Here is an 18,605-nt window from a genome sequence, read left to right as displayed (position 1 = left end):
GTAAGGTTTAAAAATGTTTCACTCTCTTTATTAGGACTGTGGCCTTGGCGATCATTGCCATTCAACGCATGAAATACATTGGACGTATTTGGCATACAGGAAAACGAATTGTTTCCAAATCGGTTTTCACCATCACTCAACAAAAGTAAGTTGGCAAATGAACGACCCCAAGGGGTAGTTTGGTGAAGGTTTTTAGTTCACAAATTCAAATTGGAGATCTCTCTATATATTATTTTTTTTTTTTTGGGTTGTAGACATTAACACCCAAAGAAATTTGTTTGTTGACACTGTAGAAACACTGCAAAGGTTAGATTAGCGGCAGTCCGATATTTCAGGCTCACTTAAATTATTCAGTCCATTTTAACAGAGGGCTGCCCAATTCTATGTTAAGCTCAATGAAAAGCCGATTCGGAACGGTGTTCCACATTGAATTTGGAATACCCAGAAATGTCACAAGCATCACTGAGAGGGAATAATCCATCGCTGAAAAACTTTTTGATGTTTGGTCGAAACTGTGAATATAAGCCCACTAACAAGCACGCCCAAAATTGGCCCATAATTATATATAGCCCCCATATAAACCGATCCTCAAAAAATGACCCTTATCGGTCCATAATTATATATAGCCTCCATATAAACCGGAGCCTCTTGGAGAAGCAAATTTCATCCGATCCAGTTAAAATTTAGTACGTGATATTAATATATGCCCTCTGCATAAATTGACCCATTGTGGTCCATAATTATATATAGCCCCCATATAAACCTATCCTCAGATTTGACTTCCGGAGCCACTTGGAAGGGCAAATTTCATCCCAACTTATTGACATTTGGTACGCGATGTTAGTATATGCCATCTAACAACCAATTCAAAAATTGATCCATATCGATCCATAATTATATGTAGCTCCCATACAAACCGATGCCCAGTGTCGATGCGTAGAATCGGATAGCACTCAGTGATAAGAGAGAAATTCACCACTGTGGTATCATACGGAAACTAAAATATCGGGCTGCCACTATACATACACTAGCTAACCAGGTGGAGCAAATTGCATCCGATCCATTTAACATTTTGTACATGATGTTAGTATAAAGGGTGATACGATCAAAATTTGGTCAAGGGAAAACGCGTGTAAATCGGTGAAATCGTTTATTTAAAAAATCAAATTAAATTTCTTTTTCAAGTTCAATTAGTATAAAATTCAGGAAAAATATTCAGTTAGGCTTTCGCTTTTCCAAATCCGAATTGCCGGGCCTCACGCTTGACACCTGCCATCAGATTTTCTACAGCCACCTCAACCAATTCAAAAATTGATCCATATCGGTCCATAATTATATGTAGCTCCCATACAAACCGATGCCCAGTATCGATGCGTAGAATCGGATAGCACTCAGTGATAAGAGAGAAATTCACCACTGTGGTATCATACGGAAACTGAAATATTGGGCTGCCACTATACCTAAACTAGCTAACCAGGTGGAGCAAATTGCATCCGATCCATTTAACATTTTGTACATGATGTTAGTATAAAGGGTGATACGATCAAAATTTGGTCAAGGGAAAACGCGTGTAAATCGGTGAAATTGTTTATTTAAAAAATCAAATTAAATTTCTTTTTCAAGTTCAATTAGTATAAAATTCAGGAGAAATATTCAGTTAGGCTTTCGCTTTTCCAAATCCGAATTGCCGAGCCTCACGCTTGACACCTGCCATCAGATTTTGTACAGCCACCTTGTCCACCTTCTTCGCCGCAGAAAGCCAGTTTGCCTTGAACTCCTGCTCGTCCTTAGCAGTTTTTTTGGTCTTCTTTAGGTTCCGCTTGACAATAGCCGAGTATTTCTCAATTGGGCGGAGCTCTGGCGTGTTGGGAGGGTTCTTGTCCTTGGGAACCACCTGCACGTTGTTGGCGGCGTACCACTCCATGGCCTTTTTACCGTAATGGCAAGATGCCAAATCCGGCCAAAACAGTACGGAACAACCGTGTTTCTTCAGGAAAGGCAGCAGACGTTTATTCAAACACTCTTTCACGTAAATTTCTTGGTTGACAGTCCCGGAAGCTATGAAAATGCTGCTTTTCAAGCCACAGGTACAGATGGCTTGCCAAACCAGATATTTCTTTGCGAACTTTGACAGTTTTATGTGCTTGAAAATATCTGCTACCTTTCCCCTTCCTTTTGCCGTATAAAACTCCTGTCCCGGAAGCTGCTTGTAGTCGGCTTTGACGTAGGTTTCATCGTCCATTACCACGCAGTCAAACTTCGTCAGCATCGTCGTGTACAGCCTCCGGGATCGCGCTTTGGCCGTCGTATTTTGTTTATCATCGCGATTTGGAGTCACTACCTTCTTGTAAGTCGATAGCCAGGCTCGTTTTTTGGCTCGATGCACGGTTGTAGACGATACACCCAGCTTATGTGCGGCATCTCGGAGAGAGAGGTTAGGATTTCGCTTGAAACTACCGGCAATTCCCTTTGTCGTCTCAGCGGCTTGCGGTTTTCGATTTCCCCCCGATCCAGACTTCCTGGCTGTCGACAAACGTTCCCCAAACACTTTAATTACATTTGTAACGGTTGATTTGGCAACTTTTAGCTATTTTGCCAGCTTTGCGTGCGAGTAGCTCGGATTTTCGCGATGCGCGAGCAAAATTTTGATACGCTGCTCTTCTTGCTTGGACGGCATTTTGACAACTGAAGAGTGAATTCCAAAATCAAAATAGGAGCAACATTCTACACACACACACACACCTTCAAAATGAGGGGTGTTCAGGTTTTTTAAATGCAAAATTGAAAGAAATACGTCAAGTTTATATTGACCAAATTTTGACCGTATCACCCTTTATGCCGTCTAAGAAACCAGCATAAATTGGTCTATATCGGTTCATAATCCATGATGGAGGGTATATAAGACTCGCCGAGGCGAATTTTTGGCCGTATATGTTTTGTTTATTAAATTAATCAAAATTAATTGTAAATTAAATTAAATCAATTTTTTTTATAAAATCAAACATTGAATTTCAGTTTTTAATAGTACTATTATTTTTTATTTTAAATTAAAATCGTAAACATTCATTTTTTTTACTTTATTTTATTTTATTCTATTTATTTTTTTTTATTTTATTTTTATTTTATTTTAAATGTAATTAAATCATTTAAATTTTTTTATTTATATATTTTTATTTTATTTCATTTTATTTTGTTTAATTTAAATGTATTTTACTATACCACTAGAGGCTAGTTTACTTGTTCTTGTTATTGGTGTGTCCTTTTACCGTACTAACCCATCTATTTTTTTATTATTTATACCATATTTCACTATTTTAAGATCTACAAATGATAAAAAGCCACTGATGACCTTAAATTTACAAGTAAAATTGAAAAAGAATACTAAAAACCAATAGGACAGAATAATGTTAGTACAAATAATAATTATATTTTAGTAGATTGTAGAGTAATTTTATTCAATTAGAGTTAATTTTTTGAGAATACACGAGCACGCTATTCAAGTATTTCGAATACACATTGTTAAAAAATCGAACACAAGTTTTTAAGAGTATATTTTAATATAAATACCTGTCGTATATTCAAAATTTTTAGGAGAGCGAAATTAGTATATAATGCATTTTCTTTTATGTTTTATTTTTTTATTTAAAAAAGTTTAAAATTTTATATGACGAAACGTTTTACATATTTTATATTTTTCTAAAAAAAAAAAATTAGTTGTTTTAATAGTAGCATATAGCATAGCTATTTCCATGTATTAAACAGTAATACTCTCCTGAAAATTTTGAAAGTAAGACATATATTGTTTTTCAAAAGTTTATTTAGAAATTTAGAAAATTATTGATATAAAAATAACATGCAGATGTTATTTGCTAAAGTACCCCGTCACCAAATAAGTGAAAATGTTTTTTTTTTGGATCCGGAAGTGTTGCAAAATTGCCGCAGAAGCAATGAATTTAACATGGGAAATAGGACGGATGTCCACCATTGCAACAGCCGTTGCACTGAATAGGCATCACTTCTTTAGGTGTGATCCGAATTCAGTGTTTTGGATATGAATTAAAAAATGTTGTGGTATTTAGACAAATAATTAATTATTATAAATTTTTTATGATTTTTAATGCAATCTAACGCTTGTTTGAAACCCTTGACCTCAAATATTTTCAAAATTTTGCCATTTTTCTAGAATGAATTTAGCAATTTTTTCGACAAATTTTTTTTTTATATTTGAAACAATATATATGAAACAAAAAATGTTAAAATTGCCCTTTAAAGTTATGAAGAAAGCGAGTTATAAAAAAATTGAATTAAAAGAATTTCCTGAGTAGTTAAAATAATGAACATCTCTGGAAGGACATTTTTGGAAGTGCTTTTGAAGTTGTGCCTTTAGAAGTACTTCCAAATTTTCAAAAAAATAATTGTGTATAAAGTTTGCGGAGTTTTCTTATTTTGAGGTTAGAACCATCGAGAAAAAAGATAGACATATTTAAATTTTGGAAAAGTCATCTTCAAGTATCGCAAAAGCCTCTCCAAAATTAAAAAAAAAACCGAAACTAAACCAAATATGAATCTATCATTTTGTTACACCCAGAAAAAATTGAAGCCACCATGAAAGAAAAATTAACTAAAATATTTTAGTAATTACAACATGATACAAATAAGTTTATAATTTTTGTCAAATTGAAGAAATTTTATTTTTAATAATAATAATTTTTTTCTATTCAAGAAAATTTTATAATTGGAATTGTTCAAATGTCTAAAGCTATATAAAGTTCAAGACAAAGGAAAATTTACTCATTTCAGAATCGTATGAAGTCAATGAGCTTCACCCATATTAGCAAAATATGAACTATTTTTAAATTTAGTAAAATTGTGTAAAGATTTAGCTAAAATCAACTAATTTTCATGAACTAAAATAAAGTTAACAAGTATATACGGCCGTAAGTTCGGCCAGGCCGAATCTTAAGTACCCTCCGCCATGGATTGCGTAGAAACTTCTACTGCAGACTGTCATCCACAATCGAATTACTTGGGTCGCGGTAACACTTGCCGATGGCAAGGTATCTTAAAACTTCTTAACACCGTCTTCTTAAACAAAACAAGTAAGGAAAGTCTAAAGTCGGGCGGGGCCGACTATATTATACCCTTCACCACTTTGTAAGTCCACATTTTCGATACCATATCAAATCCGTCCAATGTGTTGGATGCTATATGAATCCATACACATATATTCTGTATATCTGAGCAGATCTGTACAGAGTTCTGCAATACTTATAGATTTTATATTTAAGTCGGCCAATGCGCTGAGGTGGAACACAATGTTAGTCAAAAATATAGGAAACATTTAAATATGAACCAATTTTGAAGCAACTTCGCAAAAGTGTATTTATGATTTATCGGTCGATAGATGTGTATTAGAGTAATAGGAAAATTTGAGTCATTTTGATAAGTTTTCGACTTAGCAGTGGCGGTTTGATAAGGAAAATGTACTCCTTGTGCAAAATTTCAAGCAACTCAGGGCAAAACACTGGCTTTTGAGGTCATATAAATCCAAATCGGACGAAAGATATATATGGGAGCTATATCTAAATCGGAACCGATTTTAACCAAATTAAGCACACTTAACGATACTATTAAACGTACTTGTTGTGCAAAATTTGAAGCAAATCAGGGCAAAACTCTGGCTTTTGGGGCCATATAAGTCCAAATCGGTCGAAAGATATATATGGAAGCTATATCTAAATCTGAATCGATTTCAACTAAATTTGGCACAATTAACGATACTATTAAACGTACTCCTTGTACAAAATTGTAATCAAATCAGGGCAAAACTCTGGCTTTTGAAGCCATATAAGTCAAAATCGGACGAAAGATATATAGGGGAGCTATATCTAAATCTGAACCGATTTCAACTAAATTTGGCACAATTAACGATACTATTAAACGTACTCGTTGTGCAAAATTTGAAGCAAATTAGGGCAAAACTCTCGCTTTTGGGGCCATATAAGTCCAAATCGGACGAAAGATATATATGGGAGCTATATATAAATCTGAACCGATTTAGCTGATATTTGGCAGTTTTTACGGGACTGACAAAACATTCAAATGTACAAAATTTGAAGAACGTCGGTTCATAAATACGTGAATTATGATCAAATCGGTGATAACTATATATGGCAGCTATATCTAAATCTGAACCGATTTTTTCCAAAATCAATAGCGATTGCCTTCTACCCGAAGAAATACGTTGTGTCAAATTTGAGGACGATCGGACTTAAACTGCGACCTGTACTTTGTGCACAAAATTACATATACAGACAGACGGACGGACAGACAGACAGACAGACAGACAGACAAACAGACAGACGGACATCGCTAAATCAACTCAGAATTTAATTCTAAGTCGATCGGTATACTAAAAGATGGGTCTATGACAATTATTTCTTGGCGTTACATACAAATGCACAAACTTATTATACCCTGTACCACAGTAGTGGTGAAGGGTATAAATATGGGAAACATTTAAATCTAAAGCAATTTTAAGGAAACTTCGCAAAAGTTTATTTATGATTTATCGCTCGATATATATGTATTAGAAGTTTAAGAAAATTAGAGTCATTTTTATAACTTTTCGACTAAGCAGTGGCGATTTTACAAGGAAAATGTTGGTATTTTGTCGAAATCAGAAAAACATATATATGGGAGCTATATCTAAATCTGAACCGATGTTAACCAAATTTGGCACGCATAGCTACAATGCTAATTCTACTCCCTGTGCAAAATTTCAACTAAATCGGAGTTAAAAATTGGCCTCTGTGCTCATATGAGTGTAAATCGGGCGAAAGCTATATATGGGAGATATATCCATATCTGAACCGATGTCAACCAAATTTGGCACGCATAGCTACAATGCTAATTCTACTCCCTGTGCAAAATTTCAACTAAATCGGAGTTAAAAATTGGCCTCTGTGGTCATATGAGTGTAAATCGGGCGAAAGCTATATATGGGAGATATATCCAAATCTGAACCGATGTCAACCAAAATTGGCACGCATAGCTACAATGCTAATTCTACTCCCTATGCAAAATTTCAACTAAATCGGAGCAAAAAATTGGCCTCTGTGGGCAAATGAGTGTAAATCGGGCGAAAGCTATATATGGGAGATATATCCAAATCTGAACCGATGTCAACCAAAATTGGCACGCATAGCTACAATGCTAATTCTACTCCCTGTGCAAAATTTCAACTAAATCGGAGCAAAAAATTGGCCTCTGTGGGCAAATGAGTGTAAATCGGACGAAAGCTATATATCTGAACCGATTTGGCTGATATTTTGCAAGTTTTTCGAGACTCATAAAATATTCGGATGCACGGAATTTGAGGAAGATCGGTTGATATACACGCCAATTATGACCAGATCGGTGAAAAATATATATATTTTCCAAAATCAATAGGGATCGTCTTTGAGCCGAAACAGGACCCTATACCAAATTTTAGGACCATCGGACTAAAACTGCGAGCTGTACTTTGCACACAAAAATACATTAACAGACAGACAGACAGACGGACATCGCTAAATCGACTCAGAATTTAATTCTAAACCGATCCGTATACTAAAAGGTTGGTCTATGATTACTCCTTCTTGGCGTTACACACAAATGCACAAACTTATTATACCCTGTACTACAGTAGTGGTGAAGGGTATAAAAAGGACGATTAAGTACGTATATAATTCAGTTTGACAAAATTTTCTATAGAAATAAAATTTTGACAAAAATTTTTTATAGTAATAAAAATTTTTTCTATAGTAATAAAATTTTGACAAAATTTTCTATAGAAATAAAATTTTGGTAGATTATTTTTGGGGATCGGCTATATATAATTATTGACCGATATGGACCAATTGTGGCATGGTTGTTAGGGGTCATATACTAGCGCAATGTACCAAATTTTAGCCGGATCGGATGAAATTTGCTTCTCTTACAGGCTCTGCAAGCCAAATCTGGGAATCGGTTTATATGGGGGCTATATATAATTATGAACCAATATGGACCAATTTTGGCATGGTTGTTAGAGAACATACAGTAACACCATTTACCAAATTTCAACCGAATCGGATGAATGTTGCTCCTCCAATGGGTTCCGCAAGCCAAATCTGAGCGTCGGTTTATATGGGGGCTATACGTTAAAGTGGTCCGATATGGCCCATTTGCAATACCATACGACCTACATCAATAACAACTACTTGTGCCAAGTTTGAAGTCGATAGCTTGTTTCTTTCGGAAGTTAGCGTGATTTCAACAGACGGACGGACGGACATGGTTAGATCGACTCAGAATTTCACCACGACCCAGGGGGTCTCTGAGCAATATTTCGATGTGTTACAAACGGAATGACAAAGTTAATATACCCCCCCATATGGTGTAAGGTATACTCGTAAAAAGGCTATAAAAATTCGCACACTTTTTTTCTGAGAGTATTGTTTTTCATATTCACACTTCACACATTAAAATGTTGATCCAAGATTGCAGATATATTAGATCGTCCTATTAAATACCGCCAATTAAGTGGATCAGTATAGATTGTCACGTAGACGGTTCCACCCAACTTCACCACTTTCTTATTGGTTTTGTATGCCGAGTGTTATTCAACTTTAATATCGAATAAACATTTTGCATATTGTAAAAAAATATATATATTTTTTCTTTAACTATTTTGTCTGATTTTTAATATTTTTTTATTTTCTTACAACAGACGTAGCCAAGCTCCATCGGTAAGTAGTGCTGTGATATCGTCATCATCGCAGCAAACACCAACCTTAGTAAATGGTAGGCTATCACCGCATATCTACAATCCATTGAGGACTATGGATAGACCTTTGGCTCCACTGAAGACACCAACATTATTAAATGGTGGTAGCAAGACACCTTTATCGGCAGCTTCAACAATTTCGCCAGGAGCCACTGGGACCACAACAGCCTTTGAATGGCCCAAAGTAACAAATAAGAAAAAATAGTTGTAAAAAGAAATTGTAGAGTTATTATACATAAAAATACAAATAAAAAAAAAACCACAGAACAAATGAAACCGAAGAACAAATAAGAAAATGCTCAACATATTGATGAACCCCCTATAAGAAATTTATCATAGCTTTTTTTACCCATATCGTATTAAGTGTAGTCTTAACGTTTTACGTTTTGTTAAGTTTTAGTGAATAGTTAAGAAAAATGTAACCCCCCCCCCCCCCCCACAAATCTCCTTATGTATAAGCCATAAATATTTTAATATATAATGTACTGATTTGATTTTAATTGTATGATTACACTATGCAACACTTATTCTCGCAGATATCGCTTGTTCAAAAAAGATAACAGATAAATATATAAATAATACACCGCTTAAATTTAATGAAATTAAATTAAATAAATTTAACATAAATATATTTCGACTAAATTTAATCTAAATAAATTATATTAAATGAAAATAAATTAAATTATATTACATTAAATAAAATTAAAATAATCTGAATTAAATAAAATAAAATTTATTTAAATTAAATGAAAGTAAATAAATTTAAATAAATAAATTAAATAAAAAAAATTAAACAAATAAATTAAATTACATTAAACTAAATTACATAAAATAAAAATACATTAAAATAAACAATAAATAAAAAAATAAATAAAATACATTACATTACATTACTTTAAATACGATAAATTAAACTGAATTAAATAAAATAACATTAAATTAAACAAATTTAACCTAAGTATATTTCGTCTAAATTTAAATTAAATAAATTATATTAAATATATTAAATTAAATTAAACTAAATAACATTCAATAAAATTAAAATGATTTAAAATAAAATTAATTTAAACTAAACAAATTTAACCTAAATATATTTCGTCCAAATTTAAATTAAATAAATTATATTAAATAAAACACTAATTTAATTAAATTAATTAATGTAATGTAATAAAATAAAACACAATAAAATAAAATTAAGTTAATCTAAACTAAACAAATTTAGCAAAAATATATTTCGTCTAAATTTAAATGAAATAAATTACATTAAATAAAAATAAATTAAATGGCATTAAACTAAATTACATAAAATAAAATAAAATTAAAATAAATTGAATTGAATAAAATAAAATAAAACTAAATGACATTTAAAAAAAATTAAATTAATTTAAACTAAATTAAATCAAATTAATTTAAAACAAATTTAACCTAAATATATTTCGTCCAAATTTAAATTAAATAAATTATATTAAATAAAAAATTAATTTTATTAAATTAAATTAAATTACATAAAATAAAATACAATAAATTAAAACTAAGTTAATCTAAACTAAACAAATTTCACATAAATATATTTCGTCTAAATTTAAATGAAATAAATTATATTAAATAAAAATAAGTTAAATTGCATTAAACTAAATTACATAAAATAAAATAAAATTTAATTAAATCAAGTTATATAAAATAAAATTAAATTAAGTTAAACTAAACAAATCTAACATAAATATATTTCGTCTAAATTAGAATTAAATAAATTATATTAAATAAAAATAAATTACATTAAACTAAAAAAACATTAAATAAACTAAAATTAAAATAAATTGAATAGAAAAAAAATTAAATAACATTACATAAATCTAAATTAAATTAAATTAAATTGAAAATAAATTAAATTAAAAATTTTATTGTAAAGTACTATAATATAAAATTATTTTATGTTATGTTTATTTCTACTTTTTGGTTATCAAGAATTTTGGATTATATATTTTATATTAAATTACATTAAACTAAATAACATTCAATAAAATTAAAGTGATTTAAAATAAAACTAATTTAAACTGAACAAATTTAACTTAAATATATTTCGTCCAAATTTAAATTAAATAAATTATATTAAATAAAAAATTAATTTTTTTTCAATTAAATTACATAAAATAAAATACAATAAATTAAAACTAAGTTAATCTAAATTAAACAAATTGCACATAAATATATTTCGTCTAAATTTAAATGAAATAAATTATATTAAATAAAAATAAGTTAAATTGCATTAAACTAAATTACTTAAAATAAAATAAAATTAAAATAAAATGAATCGAAAAAAAAAAATAAATAAAATTACATAAATCTAAATTAAATTAATTTAAATTAAGTTAAACTAAACAAATCTAACATAAATATATTTCGTCTAAATTAGAATTAAATAGATTATATTAAATAAAAATAAATTACATTAAACTAAAAAAACATTAAATAAACTAAAATTAAAATAAATTGAATAGAAAAAAAAATTAAATAACATTACATAAATCTAAATTAAATTAAATTAAATTGAAAATAAATTAAATTAAAAATTTTATTGTAAAGTACTATAATATAAAATTATTTTATGTTATGTTTATTTCTATTTTTTGGTTATCAAGAATTTTGGATTGTATATTTTATATTAAATTACATTAAACTAAATAACATTCAATAAAATTAAAATGATTTAAAATAAAACTAATTTAAACTGAACAAATTTAACTTAAATATATTTCGTCCAAATTTAAATTAAATAAATTATATTAAATAACAAATTAATTTTATTCAATTAAATTACATAAAATAAAATACAATAAATTAAAACTAAGTTAATCTAAATTAAACAAATTGCACATAAATATATTTCGTCTAAATTTAAATGAAATAAATTATATTAAATAAAAATAAGTCAAATTGCATTAAACTGAATTACATAAAATAAAATAAAATTAAAATAAATTGAATCGAAAAAAAAAAATAAATAAAATTACATAAATCTAAATTAAATTAAATTGAAAATAAATTAAACATGTAATTGTAAAGTAATATAATATAAAATTATTTTATGTTATGTTTATTTCTATTTTTTGGTTATCAAGAATTTTGTATTAGATATTTTTTTGATTGAAAATTGTTGCATAGTGTTACCTGTAAATTATACTGTGTTTGTTTAATTGTAATGGTTTTCATCTTGAATGATGTTTCTTGTAATGTTAAGCCAAGTATTTTGTTTTTAATGCTAGTAAAGCCCCCACTGGAAGGGCCTTTTACTTAGTTTTATATTTAATGATTTCTTATGTGTAAAGTCCTTTCCCTGTCATAACTATTACAAATAGAATAAGTTACTTTAATATATCTATAACACTCATGATGACTGCCCTTACCTGTGCTCTACAATATATTTTGTACAATTTTTATTTTTAATTTGTATTGTGTGTATTTTTTTTTTCTTTTTTCCATTTAAAGTTAAATTTTTATTATTTATTTTGGTTTTATGTTAATGAACAAAAAGAAAAAAACGAATGAAATCCCCAAAAAGTGGCATATTTTTTTAACAATAAAATGCTTTTAAAACTTATTTTTTGTCTTATCTTGTTTCATTTATGGATTTTAACTAAAATGATTTTGTTTGATTTTCAATTGTAAAATTCATAGTTTTTTTATTTTATAATTTACTCCATTGCACCCAGATTTCACAAAAAAGTGCCTTTTTACATTGAACAAGTTAATATAAAAGAGTTCATATATTTAAAATCATCTTTCATAGATTTTACAATAAAGAATATTTGAAATAGAGAAAAATGTTATTAAAGTTTGTGGACAAAAGTTAGTCAATATCTTAAGGGTGGGATATTTTAGAGCAAGCTTTTCAAATGGCAAAACAAATGCACCAGGCTGCATTAAACGATATTTTTGAACCAACGCAAAGTGATCGGTGCTGTATGGTGTTAGCAGCCAAAAATACTTCCAGTATAGGTATCATTGTGAAACTTCGGCCACAGCTTTATAATTATGTCAGAACTATTTAATGATAAACTGGAATTGATTGATGACGTTTTGGTATAGCCCCCTATATAGACCGATCTCCCGATTTTACTTCGCGGGCTTCTAGAAACTGTACTTTCTATACGATTTGGCTGAAAATTGAAATCTAAAGGTATTTTAGGACCAAAACTAGGTGTGCTGAAAATGGTGTATATCCCCCATATAAAGGGTGGTTAAAATTTCAAGGGCCGATGTTGATTTTGAATAAAACACAAACTATTTAGGAAATTATTGTAATTTTATTTTATTATGATATATTACTCAATTATGTATGGAGCAAAATATCGGCCAAATGGGCGCCGCAACCTCGGTGGCACACCTTCATCCGATGGTTCAAATTTTCGATGACGCTGAGGCATAATGGAGGTTCTATGCCGTTAATGTGCCGAATTATCTCATCCTTTAGCTCTTGAATTGTTGCTGGCTTATCGACGTACACCTTTTTTTTTTTCAAATAACCCCAAAGAAAAAAGTCCAACGGTGTCAAATCACATGATCTTGGCGGCCAATTGAGATAACACGGCCATTGAATTTGTTGCGCAAAAGAGCCATTGTTTCGTTAGCTGTGTGGCAAGTGGCACCCTCCTGCTGAAACCACATATCGTCCACATCCATATCTTCCAATTCGGACCATAAAAAGTTCGTTATCATCTCACGATAGCGAACACCATTCGCAGTAACTGCCTGACCGGCCTCATTTTGGAAAAAATACGGCCCGATGATGCCGCCAGCCCATAAACCGCACCAAACAGTCACTCTTTGTGGGTGCATTGGTTTTTCGACAATCACTCTTGGATTCTCATTCGCCCAAATGCGGCAATTCTGTTTATTGAAGAATCCACTGAGATGAAAATGTGCCTCATCACTGAAGATGAAGGTGCACGATATGCATTTTGATTTGAATGCCCATTTTCATAATAAGTCTGGTATCTCTCCATGGTCCGAATTGAGTAAGTCTGAAATAGAGAAATGTCAAATAAAATTCGAAAAAAAAAACTTGGCGTTTAGGTGTGGTTCACATTCAACATCGGCCCTTAAAATTTAACCACACTTTACACCGATTTCCCAATTTTACTTATTGGGCTTCTATAAACCATAGTTTCTATCCGATTTCCCTGAAATTGGAAATCCCGGGGGATATCATGACCACAAATAGGAGTGCCGCAAATGTTGCCTATAGGTTCATGTATTTATATAGGCCCCATATAGACCGATATCCCGATTTTACTTCATGGGGTTCTAGAAACCGTATTTTCTATCCGATTTGCCTTAAACTTAAAATACAGAGGTATTTTAGGACCACAAATAGGTGTGAAGAAAACTAGTATATACGGCCGTAAGTTCGGCCAGGCCGAAGCTTATGTACCCTCCACCATGGATTGTGTAGAAACTTCTACTAAAGACTGTCATCCACAATCGAATTACTTGGGCTGCGGTAACACTTGTCGATGGCAAGGTATCTTAAAACTCCCTAACACCGTCTACTAAATTGCAAGGTAGTCCATACGTAGTATATATTAAACTAAACAAGTATGTACAGCACTAAGTTCGGCCGGGCCGAATCTTAAATACCCACCACCATGAACCAAATATTAGGGTTTCCTTTGAAATTTCAAGAGGGCTTGAGGACACTTCCCGAAGATATATTTAAAGATTTCACCTATGAGGACTATATCACATTCTGGATTTATAAAAACCATTTTTGTTTGAGTTTTAGAGGAATCTTTAACATCTCTTGTAAGTGTGCAAGAAAATTATAAAATAACGTCTTGATTTGAAATCTTAAATCTGTAGAAGTAAAATCTGGAAATTTTACATTGAGTTTCAAGCAAATTTCATGATCAGTGCGCCTTCTACACCCTCAAGAAGTGAAGTCGGTCTATATGGAGGCATTACCAAATGGACCGATAAAAACTTAATCCGATACATGTTTTACCAGAATATTTACAATTTCAGGCAAATCAGATAAAAACTATGGTTTCTAGAAACCCAAGGAGTTAAATCGGGAGATGGTTCTTATGGGGGCTATACCAAAATATGGACCCGAAAATACCTCTAGATTTCCAATTTCAAGCAAATAGGATAAAAACTTCGGATTCTAGAAGCCCAAGAAGTAAAATCGGGAAATCGGTCTATATGGGGGCTATACCAAAATATGGACCGATACTCACAATTTTCGGCACACCTCTTTATGGTCCTAAAATACCTCTAGATTTCAAATTTTAGGCGAAGTGGATAAAAACTACGATTTCTATAAGCCCAAGACCCCAAATCGGGAGGTCGTTTTATATGGGGACCATACTAAAACATGGACCGATACTCACAATTTTTGGCACACGTATTTGTGGTCCTACAATACCTCTAGATTTCCAATTTCAGGTAAATTGAATAAAAACTGCGGTTTCTATAAGCCCAAGAAGTAAAATCGGAAGATCGGTGTATATGGGGGCTATACCAAAACATGGACCTATACTCACCATTTTTTGGCGCACCTCTTTATAGTCATAAAATACCTCTAGATTTAAAATTTCAGGCGAATTGGATAAAAAAAACTACGATTTCTATAAGCCCAAGGCCCCAAATCGGGAGGTCGGTTTATGTGGGGACTATATCAAAACCTGGACCGATATAGCCCATCTTCGAACTTGACCTGCCTGCAGACAAAAGACGAGTTTGTGCAAAATTTCAGCACGATTGCTTCATTATTGAAGACTGTAGCGTGATTACAACAGACGGACAGACGGACATCGTTATATCGTCTTAGAATTTCTCCCTGATCAAGAATATATATACTTTATATAGTCGGAAATCGATATTTCGATGTGTTACAAACGGAATGACAAACTTATTATACCCCCGTCACCATTCTATGGTGGTGGGTATAAAAAGGCCGATTAAATACGTATATAATTAAGTTTGAAAAAATTTTGTATAGAAATAAAATTTTGATAAAAGTTTCTATAGAAATAAAATTTTGATAAAAGTTTCTATAGAAATAAAATTTTGACAAAATACAATTTTGACAACATTTTCTATAGAAGTAAAATTTGGACAAAATTTTCTATAGAAATAAAATTTTGCCAAAATTTTCTATAGAAATAAAGTTTGACATAATTTTCTATAGGAATAACATTTTGAAAAAATTTTCTATAGAAAGAAAATTTTGACAAAATTTTCTATAGAAATAAAATTTTGGTAGATTATTCTTTGCTCGAGTGGCAACCATGATTATGAACCGATATGGACCAATTTTTGTGTGATTGGGGATCGGCTATATATAGCTATAGACCGATATGGACCAAATTTGGTATGGTTGTTAACGGCCATATACTAACACCACGTTCCAAATGTGAACCGGATCGGATGAATTTTGCTCCTCCAAGAGGCTCCGGAGGTCAAGTCTGGAGAACGGTTTATATGGGGGCTATATATAATTATGGACCGATATGGACCAATTCTGGCACGGTTGTTAGAGACCACATACTAACACCATGTTCCAAATTTCAACTGGATCGGATGAAATTTGCATCTCTTAGAGGCTCCGCAAGCCAAATCTGGGGATCGGTTTATACACGCAAAGAAAAAAAACGTTTGGAAAACGTGTACCGAAAACGTTTTTCTTTTGTCAGAGTTTTTTGAATTGCTTTGAAAATTTTAAACTTTTATCACCAAAAAAATGCGTTTGTTACAAAATTTTTATTTTTTCAATAAAAAAAGTTATTTTTGAAACAACAACACAGTCCATTTCGTTTATATCAAACACTGTTCTTTTCTGACTTTAGATCTTTAATAAGACACATTTTACAGTTCAAAATTTAATATACTACAATGTAATGTTCGATTCTCCGTCCAGGCGAAAGGTAAAAAAATTTTAAAAATTTATAAAATCGTACAATTTCTTCTACATTGTTGTATTACAGGAAAAGGTGTTAAGAACTAAAAATCCTCGTGGATGTGAGAAATATGTGAGGGAAAATGCAATTAGCAAGAAAACAATGTTCTTTTTGAGTTTGTCTTTATGAAATTGTTTTTACATCCTGGAAAAGAATAAACGTTTATCACAAAAAGTATATACTTTTCTTTCAAATACACTTCCTTACAGCGAAAAGCAAATGAGAAACGAACTTTGTTTGTCTAAAATTTCGTTTGGGAGGAAAGAATTATTTTTTTGCGTGTATGGGGTCTATATATAGTTATGGACTGATATGGACCAATTCTCGCACGATTGTTAGATACGATATATCATATTCCAAATTTCAACCGGATCGGATGAAATTTGCTTCTCTTAGAGGCTCCGCAATCCAAATCTGGGGATCAATTTATATAGGCGCTATATATAATTATCGACCGATATGGACCAATTTTCGCATGGTTTTTAGATACCATATACTAACGCCACGTACCAAATTTCAACCGGATCGGATTAAATTTGCTCTTCCAAGAGGCTCCAGAGTTCAAATGTGGGGATCGGTTTATACGGGGGCTATATATAATTATGGACCGATATGGACCAATTTTTGCATGATTGTTAGAGACCATATACTAACATCACGTACTAAAATTCAACCGGATCGGATGAATTTTGCTTCTCCAAGAGGCTCCGGAGGTCAAATCTGGAGATCGCTTTATATGGGGGCTATATATAATAATGGACCTATATGGACCAATGTTTGCTTGGTTGTTACAAACCACATACTGACACCACCTACCAAATTTCAACTAAATCGGATGAATTTTGCTCCTCTAAGAGGCTCCGGAGGTCAAATCTCGGGATCGGTTTATATGGGGGCTATATATAATTATGAACCGATATGGACCAATTTTTGCATGGTTGTTATAGGCCATATACTAACACTACATACCAAATTTCAGCCGGATCGGATGAATTTTGCTCCTCCAAGAGGCTCCGGAGGTCTAATCTGGGGATCGGTTTATATGGGGGCTATATATAATTATGAACCGATATGGACCAATTTTTGCATGGTTGTTGAAGACCACATACTAACACCACATACCAAATTTCAAGCGGATCGGATGAATTTTGCTCCTCCAAGAGGCTCCGGAGATCAAATCTGGGGATCGGTTTATATGGGGGCTATACGTAAAACTGGTCCGATATGGCCCATTTGCAACAGCATCCGACCTACATCAATAACAACTACTTATGCCAAGTTTCAAGTCGATAGCTTGTTTCGTTCCGACGGACGGACGGACATGCTCAAATCGACTCAGAATTTCACCACGACCCAGAATATATATACTTTATGGGGCCTTAGGGCAATATTTCGATGTGTTACAAACGGAATGACAAAGTTAATATACCCTAACTTTTAATAAATTATCGAATTATTTTCCCCGTTAATTTTTTGTGAAAATAAAATTTGGATTTCCTGTTAAACTTACGTACTTTCATGAAAACCGGCTGAACCGGTTATTTGTTTCAAAAGCACCGTCCACCAGATTTGGTCCGGTTTTTCAAAACCGAGAAAACCGACTATCAAAAACGCGGTTTATTGGCCACTCTAGTCATAACCCTCAAAAAGCCCAAATTTATTTGTTATCATTTTTTTGTTATCAACGATCTTGTTTTTTTTATACCCACCACCATAGAATGGTGACGGGGGTATAATAAGTTTGTCATTCCGTTTGTAACACATCGAAATATCGATTTCCGACTATATAAAGTATATATATTCTTGATCAGGGAGAAATTCTAAGACGATATAACGAT

General features: G+C 31.7%; 1 protein-coding gene across 9 annotated transcripts in view; it reads left to right on the top strand.

Annotated features, from left to right (window-relative positions):
- The window catches only part of Plp (Pericentrin-like protein), a 155,294-nt gene extending 146,047 nt beyond the window's left edge, over nucleotides 1-9,247 (top strand). For all 9 annotated transcript variants that reach the window (XM_075306279.1, XM_075306278.1, XM_075306282.1 and 6 more), the window contains 2 exons: nucleotides 35-145; nucleotides 8,753-9,247. In XM_075306279.1, the coding sequence (XP_075162394.1) occupies nucleotides 35-145; nucleotides 8,753-9,014 (373 nt within the window). In that variant the 3' untranslated portion in view covers nucleotides 9,015-9,247. The remainder of the gene's footprint in view (nucleotides 1-34; nucleotides 146-8,752) is intronic.
- The last annotated feature ends 9,358 nt before the right edge of the window (nucleotides 9,248-18,605 follow it).

Source organism: Haematobia irritans, chromosome 4 (genome assembly GCF_050003625.1).
Source record: "Haematobia irritans isolate KBUSLIRL chromosome 4, ASM5000362v1, whole genome shotgun sequence".
In the NCBI taxonomy this organism is placed as follows: domain Eukaryota; kingdom Metazoa; phylum Arthropoda; class Insecta; order Diptera; family Muscidae; genus Haematobia; species Haematobia irritans.
This window is presented reverse-complemented; position numbering and strand designations above follow the sequence as displayed.